This window comes from Parus major, chromosome 6 (assembly GCF_001522545.3).
Source record: "Parus major isolate Abel chromosome 6, Parus_major1.1, whole genome shotgun sequence".
In the NCBI taxonomy this organism is placed as follows: domain Eukaryota; kingdom Metazoa; phylum Chordata; class Aves; order Passeriformes; family Paridae; genus Parus; species Parus major.
The window spans coordinates 7,460,692-7,472,855 of NC_031775.1; the positions used below are offsets into that span (position 1 = coordinate 7,460,692).

The 12,164-nt window shown below is 38.3% G+C and overlaps 1 protein-coding gene across 7 annotated transcripts in view; it reads left to right on the plus strand.

Annotated features, from left to right (window-relative positions):
• LDB3 (LIM domain binding 3) overlaps positions 1–12,164 on the plus strand; it is a 116,689-nt gene that overhangs the window by 36,241 nt on the left and 68,284 nt on the right. For all 7 annotated transcript variants that reach the window (XM_033515544.1, XM_033515545.1, XM_019007255.2 and 4 more), the window contains exon 3: positions 1,389–1,540. In XM_033515544.1, coding sequence (XP_033371435.1) covers positions 1,389–1,540 — 152 coding nt within the window. The remainder of the gene's footprint in view (positions 1–1,388; positions 1,541–12,164) is intronic.

The following is a 12,164-nucleotide window of genomic DNA, read 5'->3' on the forward strand; positions in this document are numbered from 1 at the left end:
CACTGTCAGACTACACTGTCAGTTGGCCTCAATACTGAGCACCTTTAACAGCATTTTAATAAAGGATTTTTTCCATTTTTTGCGTATTCATCTTTGCCAGTAAAGTTCACAAACAAATAGTCTAGGAAATTGTTTTTGAAGTAGGTTTTTTTTGAGTATGTGTATATTCATAAGTGTTTTGACGGTCGTATTAAGGATGGCAAGTTAAGGGATTTCACTTAGCACAAGTGTTTGAATTTGTGTTGGTTTTTGGTTTCCCTAGAAATTTGACTTCATGGTTTCAGCCTGGCTGAATTCACAGGGAACTTTTGGCTCATAATCAAACACATTTTTCTTTTATGTTCACTGTACTGAACGAACAGAATCTTTGAATGCAGACTTTGTTGTAGTAATTTAGATTATGCTTGGGTGTTTTAGTGAGGAATGTAAGTGAGTCTCTAATAGCAAAGACCTATAGCTTATATCCATGCTGTCTATGTACTGGGTGCTGAAAGCAGAGAACATCTCTGATGTGTCCATTAAAATTTGTCTTGCTGATGGTATGTGAAGGCTTTTCTGGTTTAGTACTCTACTGGTGTCATTCATGTCAAAGTGACAGGTCTGTGTAAAATTGAGATCAGGGTACTGTCCATTCAGAGAAGATGCAGTGCACAAGCTAGCTGGAGCTAACAAAATGTGTTGCCACAGTGAACAAACAGAACTTCTGAATTGTTGTGTCAGTTGTTGGGTTTGTGGTTGCAGCACTGTGGCTTTTTACTTCTGAGAGGGCTGGTTTTGGAGTGTGAGGTCCAACAGGTTGATGAGATGGGTATGTAGCAATCTGTGTTGGTAGTGGAGCTGCAGTTCTATATGGGTAAGGTTAAGCAGAATAATTTCTTTGAAGCTTGCTATGAAAGAAACAAAGTGTGCCCAAGGCCACTCACATGCATTCATTTTCTATCCCCTCAGTAAAATGAATTAATTTGGTGAAAATGACTTTCAGGAGGAAAAATATGATAAAATCATGCAGTGGATAGTGGTTTCTTAGTTTTCTGCTTCTGAGTAACATCTATATATACTGCTGCTGTATAATATAATTATCCCCTTGAGATAGTGATAATAGGTGGTAAGGGAACCACTACATTGGGCTTAACCTCTCAAAATGGAAGTAACAACAAGTAGATGGCGTCCTAGAGTTTTGCAGAAGTGTGAGTTAACTTTGATTTGTTTAATTTCTTTAAGTTTTCATTTTCTACCCATACAATAATGGGTACAACAATTGTTGTATCTATTAGAGTATTTTTTGATGTACCTATTCTGTACTATAATTCTGGGTGAGTTCTTCAACTGTTTTGGATACAGAATGATTTATCAGGATAAGACTTCTTCTTTTGTCTTCTCCCACACAGATCACCCCTGGCAGCAAGGCAGCACAGTCACAGATGAACCAGGGGGACCTTGTCGTGGCCATTGATGGAGTCAACACTGACAGCATGACCCACCTGGAGGCCCAGAACAAGATCAAATCAGCCAGCCACAACCTGAGCCTCACTCTGCAGAAGTATGTTGGTGTAACTTAAACTCTTTGCATGAATACAGACAACCTATGAAACTTGTGACTGAAGGTTGCAAATTTTTTATGCCTGGCAGTTAGATATATTTGTGGTGCTCATGGCACAGATAGGAGACAAAAAGCCAAAATCTGATCTGATTCTTGTAGAAGTCAGCATGGATTCCTATAGAAATAGAATGGTTATGTGGAGTGTCTGTATGGGATTTCGCCTATTGAATACAGATTTAATTTCATATCCATTCAGGCTTCTGTTAAATGAATCCAATAGCGAGGTTTCTTTTGGTTATTCTCATGTGGGAAACACAGTTTAGTTTGGCTAATTTATGAGCAACTGTTCTAGAGACAACAAACAGAACAAGTGTTATAAGTGCATGGGAGGAACCTCGGGAGAATTTGTGCTAATGGTCTGGCACTTGTGAGTTTGAAAGTCTGCTCTTCATCTGACAGAATAAGAAAGGTGTAGCCCAAATGCAGGAAAGGGAGGCAGTAGAACATGGAGAGGGCAGGTTTTATCATAGAGATGTGATAAAAGTTGCCTTGCCATTAAGATGGTAGTTAATAGGTCTTTTAACTTCTGCTGGCTAATGTTGCTTCCAAGAAAACTTGTTCTCATGTTAGATAACCTTGCACAGAGGATTTCTGTAATAAATGCATTAATATTTAAAGGTCTATAATTATAGAAAGAGAAGTTGCTGCTAATTTTATTGCATTGTGAAGAAGACAATTTTTGTACAGGGTAGGCAAAGATAAGTACAGAAAGCAGACTGTAATGTAAAAGTACAGTTTCTGAGAATATACCAAAGAATCTCATACATGAATGTGCAGTAGAGATAATCAGTATCAGGAACAGACTAGTAGCTAAAGAGTGAGGAGTTTAGATGAAGTTTCCAAGACAGGACAGGGTACTATAATGCAAAGTGTGTGGCTGATTTTCCTCCATCACTTTGTCTTTGAGTGTTCCAGATAGAGTAGAAAATCACTATCTTGATGAATGTAGTGGAATTATCATCCTGTCACCCACTCCAGCTTCTTTTTTTTTCACTCTAAGTGATAGTGTTATTACAAATATATGCATGATATCTTTTTTTAACAAAGATTTAGATTGTTCAGAATATTTTTTATTTGAAAGTTAAGAAAAATCCTTTCTGATTGTTTTAGAATGTCTGTCTGCTTTTCTATTGAACCTTTGTGTTTTCACATTGAGAGAAAACATTTCTTATTGTGCTTTGGGTTGTTGCACATTTGGTATTAATTTTCCTGAATATTGAATCTAAAAAGTTCTCTGGTGTCTGCTTCTATGGCCTCACATAAATGGTTTAAAGCTACAAACCAACTCTTCTTAGACACAGAAGAAGGATTTCCAAAATTCATGACTAATAAATCCAGATTATCCCAATGCATATCACAGAGACAAGTCACTTAAAACAGTAATTGTGATCAGGTGTTTCCAGGGATATTTCATTTGAGTAATCATTGTGCTTTTTAATTTGCTGACCTCTAAATTACAGCACCAGCAATTCTAATGGTGGTCACATCATTCAAAAAAAAAAAAAAAAAAGAAAACTACTGGAAGTGCCTTTATTGATTGCTTTCATCTCTGTTTATTGTTTCTTTCATTTTTTAAGGTGTGCCCTGTCTCTTGGTTCCAAAACAATAATATATAATTCAGATACTTGAGTTTTTATGGATAAAGAACAACCAAAGAAAGTAATGGAGTTTTCAACAGACTGAAATATGCTTGCATAGATAATAGATGCAGATGAACTACGATCCATTTTAAAAAAAAAGGAAAATGGCATAAAGTAAAATTAAATACTAGTAAACATAAATAGTTCATGAAACAGTTCCCTTTAGCAAATGAACATTTTCTCAGATCATGTTTTTGCTCTGAACTTATACAATTAATGGAGTCTCCTCTCCAGTTGCCTTATGATGTGGCTATTAGTTCACCTTGGTTGTCCATTCAGCCTCATTGGGAAAACCCAATGAAAAAGATTGAAAAGCAATTTTTTTAATGGTTTTTTTTTCCTTAGATGGCATGGGGCTATTCAAAAAACTTGTGGTCAGAGGCATTAAGCTGGCTTTGCTTTGCACAATTCAGACTAATAGAAGCTAAACCCTGCAAGTGATATTGGCCAACTGATGTACACATAGGTTCCTATCATTCAATTCAATGTCTTGAACAAAAGGCATCTCCACTATAATAAGGAAATTATATTATTCTTGCCTTAAAAAAATATTTTTTTTCCCCTGGACACAAATGGGTTAATTTACCTAAGGACAAAAAGATTGTCAGTTTAGTCACCTGCACTAAATTTACAATGCAATATCCTTTTTCTTCAGCAAAAAAAATTTTACAAATATTGGCTTGGTGAAGGGAGTAACAGTTAACATGAAAAGAAGGTAGCGGTGACAAAGGACAGTAACTTCCAACCAAATATGGACAAGACAGAAGAGAGGCAAAATCTCCTGGGACATGGTTACCAGGAAAATGACTGTGCTAAGAGATCACTTTGACTTTTTTTAGACGTGGCTTGCAGCAATGAAACTGGAGCAGAGTGTTCTACTACTATGGAAAAGTAGCCCTAGTTGCCATAAAGAGCACCGAGATGGAAGTGCTCGCTTATCCTATTTGTATAAAAGTCTGGAAACACTGGAAATCCTTTCCAATGGAAAAGACACATGTGCATTAGGAGACTGACTATTGCAATAGGAAAACTTAAGCTCTGAATTGTGATGATATTGGACATGTATGTGGAGTACTCACATGGCTCTACAGAATATGTTTCAAGGTCATGGAATGCCTTACCAGGCAATCTATGGCTTGGTTTCGCTGTTGCAGTGCTGGAAGTAGAACTGTTCTTGCTTGTTTAATCTATAAGGCCATGAAAGAAGCAGTAGAATGTGAAATCTCAATGTAAATGCTCCAAGATAGAAAGCTTTTTATTTTTCTAATGGTTCTTGGCTCTCAAGTGCGATGGCCTTTCCCTTTATTGATTGTGACCATGAAGGTTTCATGAGCATTGTTTATTACCTGACACTTTAGACTGTTTGCTGCTACTCACTTTTATTATAACACTTCATTCCCTGTGGGCTTTGTTCAGGGTGGGGAACTGGTTATTGTTTTAATTTGGCTGTCAAGAAAAGCTGTACATGGTGTCAGCACTTGTGCAGGACATTCACCTGCAGGACATCAATCATAGAACAAAAGGGAAGTGTTATGAGCCCCCATTCATACTTGCCTGCCTAAACAATAGGATTCTGTGATTTTGTGTATTAATTAATTTTAATGGAAGTAGCCACCTGCATTGTTCAAGGCACACTAACACAGATCTCCTATGAATGTTCAGTGCTGGCCTGAGTGGCGTTCTTCATGTTTCAGCCACGGGTTCAGCCATTTGTGGATGTCAAGTGTTTTCTGGCAACTTCCTTCCCTAAACTCCCTTTTCAAATGGTTCTTATCACCTCACCCATGCTATGTTTTCACATAAACTCACAAAATTAGACTGGAAGTCTCGCCGGATATGCCAGAGGTTTGATCAGTCAGCCACAACGTGTTAGGGGCTTGAGCTGCATTGTCTGGCTGCCTATTTTTCTAGAGCCTGCAGCGTGCTTCCCTTTGCTGCTTCTGGGAAGCTAAGAGATGCAGACGGTCTAGTGCCAGGAAGTTGAAGTATTTGGATGATGCCTGGAGAAAGGGACCAGTGATCCAGTGATCTGGGAATATCTGGGACCCTCCAGACTAGCACTGCCTCCTTAAATGTAGGGGACAAAGTACATCTAGGAAGTGAATTATTTTTTGGTGAAGAAAAGAGCAGGAGTGAGAGGAGAAGGAGAGAAGTGTCTTTGGCACTGTGCACTATTACTTAGCAGAACTCCATGAGGCACTCAGGAAAACTGGGCTGATCTTCTAAAGTGTTATATACCTCTATGGATGCAGCTTATACCTTAGAAACCTGCATTGCTCTAGATGTACTGAGGTGGGGTTGGTGCTGGTTCTGCTGGACCGTGCTCTGGAAGGCTATGATCATACTCTAAAATGGCCTGGATTGGGGTGGAAAAAGACAGTGCTTTGCTTTTAGTCTTTTTGTGACCTCCTGCGGTTCTCAGTCATTTTTCAGTATCAGTTTCTAATCAGTTACTTGAGCTACGCAGCTGCCCTCAGGCATTTTAATTCTAGGCCAGTCAAAGTTCATCTTTAACTGCCTGTCTGTCCCATAAATACTAGGCCATAAACATTGGGACATGCAGTATTCAGTTCATAGTGAAAAACAAAATGCATGCAAAGTCTATTTTTATTTCGTACAAATGGGTTTCTTTTTTAAATGCACAGTAAATGCAAAAAGAGAGTGGCATTATTTGTCAACATGTTTCACTGGAGCATCCACAATATTCATTTGATCATAACTCAAGTAATCTGATCAGCCTCCTTGGAAAGGATTCACCAAATGTACTGGCTTAGTTTTGGAAAGTGCTGTAACATGAGTGTGCCTCATTCTGCTGGCACAAACATTCCTGTGTCACTCTAAGGCTCTGCTTTGGCATCACTCTGTGCTGCTGGAGAGGAGCAGTGGATGGTGGAGACTTCTGTGCCTGGTGCACATTGACAAAACTTCTCCCTCCCAGGCCATGCCAGTGATGCTACCCTTCACTTCCAGACAGTCACAATTGGCTGTCTTTTGCTGGAAAATCATGAGCTAAATAATTCTTTTCTCTACTGAAAGGGAAAGTGTCAGAGACAAGGCTATGAGAGACTTATGGTAAATATTTAATAGCCTTCCTTTTTTGTGCAGCCCCAAAAGATGGCTGATCCTGCAGTATTTATTTCAGGCCTACTATAAATAAAGCATGTGGTGACAGCAGACTGCAAGCAAGGGGAACTCAGTGGTTATTGTAAACTGGTGTCTTTTGTCTAATGCTGTGTGTAGTAACCAATTCTGTGCATGTTTTAGTTCTGCTGATGGGTACATTTAAATCAGAACCAGAATAGGGCTGTATTTATGTTCAGAAGAATTATAAGATGGTATCTGCCCCAGTTTGGGGTCAATTTGAACTATATACACAATATTGATGAAAGCATGATCTGAACTAGTTGGACTATTCAAAATATTAAGTAGAAAAAAGAACACTAATGGTGGATATGACATGCCATACTAGTTAGCTTATTTTGCTTAGATGTGTGACTCTAGAACATCCAAGAGTCATCTGCCACCAATAGCCAAGGTTTTTTTTCCCTTCTGGTAGTCCTGTATGCTTGAAGTGTTAAAAAAACACATCCCACTACTGGGTTAAGGAAGCTACACTGTATTACTGAGTTGGTCCTCCTTCCCTCTGAAATAGAGGTGACTCCCATTGTGTGCCCAGTTGTCTCCGTATGCAGGTATGAGAGGACAGTAGGATTTGTTTACAGATGTCAGGATATCACTTGGACAGGACTGTGAGCTGCTCTCTCTGAGTAGTAAGGTTTAGTGCTGGTGAAATAATGAGCAGCTATTTCCATGGAAAATGAAATAAAGTATCAATGTCAGTCACTGCAATAAATACAAATGTATTCCTTACATGAGCTGTTTAATTGAGTGCATTGCTATTTACACTCACTGTATAAAGTGTCCTTGTTAGTTTTAGAAAAGAGCCTGGAAACTGTGGATATATGCCAAGGCTTTAAAGGGCAGTGAAGTTTTCATTGCAACAAGATTCTACTTGGGGATTAGAACTGTTCTCGGAGTGCACATCACTTTTTGTTCTCCCCCAATACCAGCTTAAAGGTGAGTTTAAAATTCATCGTTTTATATGAGAAATATTTTCTGGATTCCCTAAAGATAATCTCCATGTGAATTCTTTCACGTATTTCACTTACCATGGGCCCATCTCACTGAAGTCAGTGGGCTGACACAGCTTAGTAAATATACATGGCAGTTGTATTCTTTCAGACAAACAGTTCCTGTCTGCAAGGAGGAAGTAGATACATTAGCCAAAATGTTACAGTAGAGAACAAGGTCATAGTCTGTTCAGGCTGGGACCTTTTCCTATTAATGCTGATTAGCTTAAACACAGTCATGGAAAAATGTAAATTACACACTTAAAGCTAATTATAGTGGATGGGAAGTATTTTTTAGATGTGGAATGAGGAATTTTTCAATCAGGTAAAACACTGAGGCTTTACTAGATCAGTCTTGTAGATGTTCTTTGTGTTCATGAGTTTTTTAGTTTCCTTTGGATCCTTTTCACTACGGTGTTTCTTTCCCACCAACCCCTATAAAAGCTGTCTGCCCTAATTTTTTTTTATTTTTTTTTTCCCTCACACAAGCTCTTAATTATTGGCAGCTCATTGTTTCTTACAGTGATACACCAAGGTCTGTTTAGCCTGGCTGTCGGGCACTGTTGGGGTTGGGCAGCTCTTGGTGTCTGTGCTGTCCCTGGCTGGTGGCTGCTGGAGCACATCAGTGCTGAGCAGTGTGCTCAGGCTGGCCCAGGGATGTTACTGCATCGACATAATGACACCCCCAAACAGCACTCAAACACCTCCAAGGGAGACAGATTCTTTTGACAACTCCTGGCTAACTTTATCTACTTAGTCTCAAGACACAGAATTAGGGTTTTAGTCAAAATCTCTGATACAGATCTTAATGGAAAATTTACTGAAGTGTTTTAGCTTGGAAACAGAAAGTGCAGGCCTAAGTGAGGTAACTGCAGTTAGGGTCTAATTATCCATGTTTGTTAGTTTTTCTCTCCCACATTTCTTCATCAGAAGTGCTCTAAAAGCCATAAGACATTGTAAGGTCTGCATCCAAATGAAGAGGAGTTACAGGAAAATTAACTAAACAAATACACTTCATTAATAGATTCAGGAAACTAATGTGGTCAGGATGCTTGAAGTACATGGAGTTAGGCTTTTGCTTTTAGAAAATGTTCAGTGGTAAGGGGAAAACCAGACTTTTTCTGTGTAATGTTAGAAATCTCTTCAGGTTTGGACAACACTTGAACTCCTCTAAATGAACAGAAGGCAGTTATAAAGCCTGATGTTACTTTTTGAGAATCGTTGTATCTTTGGAGTTTGGATGTGATTTCCTGAATCTGGAGCTGGCTGTTTAGGGCAATTCCCTGCATCAGTCCCCATTGCTGCTCTGAAATCTGCACCTGAATGACTTTCACCCATAAGGAAGCTGCTAAGAAGCCAAGAGTTGCAGGACTTCAGGAAGACCTGGATGATACTGGAATGGGAGCAGTCTAAGTATCAGGTGCACTATTTGCATGGGAGGTGAAGAATAAGCAGAGAAATTAATTTTGGTTCATGTCAAATATTTTTCAACTAAAGAACTTACTTAAATATTTGTTACTAAATTCTTCAAAAGTCTTGTTTATTATGATAGCTAGGGAGAGTTGCATCACATCTTAAGACCAGGTTATGATAGGCTACATCAAAGAACTTTATTCAGTGCATCTTCTGCTTTTTATTAATTATTACTAATTCTTTGTTTTACTTACTAGATAATTTCCTAGCCCAAACACTTTTTCCGATGATCTTAAATGAACAAATCTTTTTATTATTTATATGTTTACCTTAAGTAGATTTTTAGCATCTCTCAGTAATTATAAATAATCAATCTAATAATTAAATCATTAATAATACATAATTATGCCAAACTTTGCATTCCAAGTGAGCTGCTATAGCTGAAGTTTTTATGCCATTAAGCCTTGGTCCCTCTCTGATAAATCTGATTGCATTTCAGCCTCTTGTTTTTGATTCTGGTCCTTCATTATCTATAACTAGGCAATGCAAATTCTGCAATTAACCAATTTATTATTGGTGAGAGTAGTGGCTTCCTATTTATAATCAATATTGATTTAGGTATTTCTGAATATTTCAAGAGTATTGTGGGTTTGTCTGCACTGGGCTGCACAAAAATTTGAAATAAATTAATGTATTTCTTCAACAGTGTTAATAGCAATCCACATACAAATTCAGCCCATGACAGCATAAACAAGTTTTGAAATGGAATTAAATTGCCTTAGTAGGAAATTTTTAATGGATTTTTGGATGGACACATATTTTTATGGATTACCTAAGTTTTCAGTAGTGATATGTGGAGGAAATTTTTGGAAATGGTTTACAAACTGTGCAAAGACAGGAAGAAGGAGACAGAGAAGTAACCTGCCTGAGTAAAGGTGTCCATGCTCCTTGGAGGTTAAGTGTGGAGCTTGCTGTGTGTGTTGGGTGAGTGCCAGACATGTGCTCAGCGTTCATAGTTGGTACCCTGTGGATAACTGTCACCCCCAGGGCAGAGCTGCAGGGATACTGGATATCCTCCCTGTTTGCCCATAGAAGCTGCTGGGGTGGAGGAATGTTGGGGTCAGTACCAAGTCAATTAAGAGCAGATGGAAGCATTGACAGCCAGTGACTCCATTCAGGAGGGAACAAGCTGGAGGGCAGAATGTGTGGCAGTTCAGGAAAGCAGGGGTTTTCCACAGCAGGGGAGGAGTTAAGAGGATGCAACAGGGACTGTGCACATGCCAGAGAAACAGAAAGAGTCAAAGAGAGATCAGGAGAGCCTTGGAAAAATCTCATCTTTTCACATCTTGGCTTCAGTTCACATCCCTTCCTCCCTTTCACAAAAATCTCCAAGGCTTCTTCCTTTTCACTTTCCCTTTCTATCCCTTAATGTTTGTGCTTGCCTCTGACTCAGATTCCTTCTAAGGGAAAATAGGTATTACATACTTCCAAACAGCTTTTTTATTGGATAGCCGCTTCCTTTTGGGCTGAAGCCTTCTATGCCTAACAAGCTTTTGTCCTTACGTTGCTGTGGGCATGAACATTAGGTCTGGAAAGTGTAATTGCCCAACTCGCAATCTGAGTGCAGCATAATGCAGGGAAATAATTAATGAATCAGTCATCCAACCAAATGCTAATATTTGCATTTGCCATTGATATATACAGAGCAAAAGTGCTGGTGGAAGTATTTTTCATTTTTATTGCAGGCACAGATGATATCCTGAGAGAGGGAAAGTAGGTCGGATCCTAGGCCCAGAGTGATCACAGTTGTATTTAGGTACTGTGAAATGCTCAGGGCTTTGTCTCTGTGATTCTTGTTGGATTCACTAAGAGTGCTTGCTTATGTCCCAGACAGGGCACAGAGAATTACACCACAGTATCATGGGACTCAAGATTTTCCCTGCAAGACTTAGAAACAAGTAGCAGCTTCTGCTTGGCTGCCTAATTCACTGGTGAGCTGAAGATTTAACTGGCACATTAATATCTTAGCATTTATTAAATGGACACCTCAAATTGATAATCATGAGTAATATTTCATCTTTTTACGTCTCTCCCTGACACTCCCATCATCATCCCCTGCAAATTTTCAGGAATGTTAATGCATTAAAACATATATATATATATATATATATATATATATATATATATATATATATCACAAGGCCCTATTCTACATGTTTTGTTTTGCATCCCGCTCTGTGCCCACCTTCTCTACTACAGAATGCCTCCATTTCAGCTAGGTGATAGCTAAAGTACGTACAATATTTTCTAAGCATTTTAAACTCTAATATGTTTTATTATCTTTCCATATGCATGTGATGCCTTTTCATTTTCTAGTAGTTGAAATCCTGGGATACAGTTATTAAGATATCCAAGTTGTAAATAAGTGCTCACGTGTCATGAAATGACAAATGAAAAAGCATACTGTAAAAAAGAAATGTTGATTTTAGTTGTCCTGAGAATTAGAAAAGATAGACACTGACTGGTGAAGATATGAAATAGAAAAAAGCTGCATGAAGATGAAAAAGAGCTATAATCTCATAGATCATGTCACCTCCTTGCAAGTACAATATTGTGCTCCCCTGAGGATGGAATTTAAACTGATAGTGCATCACAGAACTCCTTGGCAGCCTTTTCTTAAGCAGCAGTTGCACTCCTCAGTGCAGTTGGCTTATAATAAACCTTTGTTGTGAGTACAAAATTAACAGGATTGAAGTCAAGTGCTCTTCAATTAAAGATCTATATAGGTGGGAACAAGAAGAAATTCTGGCAGCCATTTGAGCAGTGCTATCAGAATTGAACTGCTTTGCTAAACTACATCCATCTTGGTTTTGAACTTCATTAGAAAACAGAACCATTATTGAGGGAGAGACAAAGTGTGTCTGTGGAAAGGAGGAGAGTTTAAAAAAAACCCAGAATATATTTGATCATCATTAGAACTGTTCAAAGTTTTCATTTTGAAAAGAGGTTTTTCTTTCCATCTTTAACTTGGAAAATGTAGAGGAAAATGTCTAAAAGTTGAAATCAAATTAAATGCATATGAAAAAGAATCTTGATGAAAAATTACAACATAAAATCTAAAATTATCACAGTCATCTGTGAAATTTGGGCTTTCATCCTTCTCATAGCCCTACTGAGCAGGTATGCCCTTAAGTGTTTGGAATAAAATAAAATAATTTTGCAATCACTGGGTTAAAATGTCAACACATATGTTCACTACAGCACCATCATAATGACTTGAAAAGCAAACTTCTGTTGCTGCAGGATTTGATCCATCTAGCAAGTGAGGGAGGAAAAAAAGAATGTTCTGAACTTGCAGATGTTTTTCCTGGAGGAGTAATG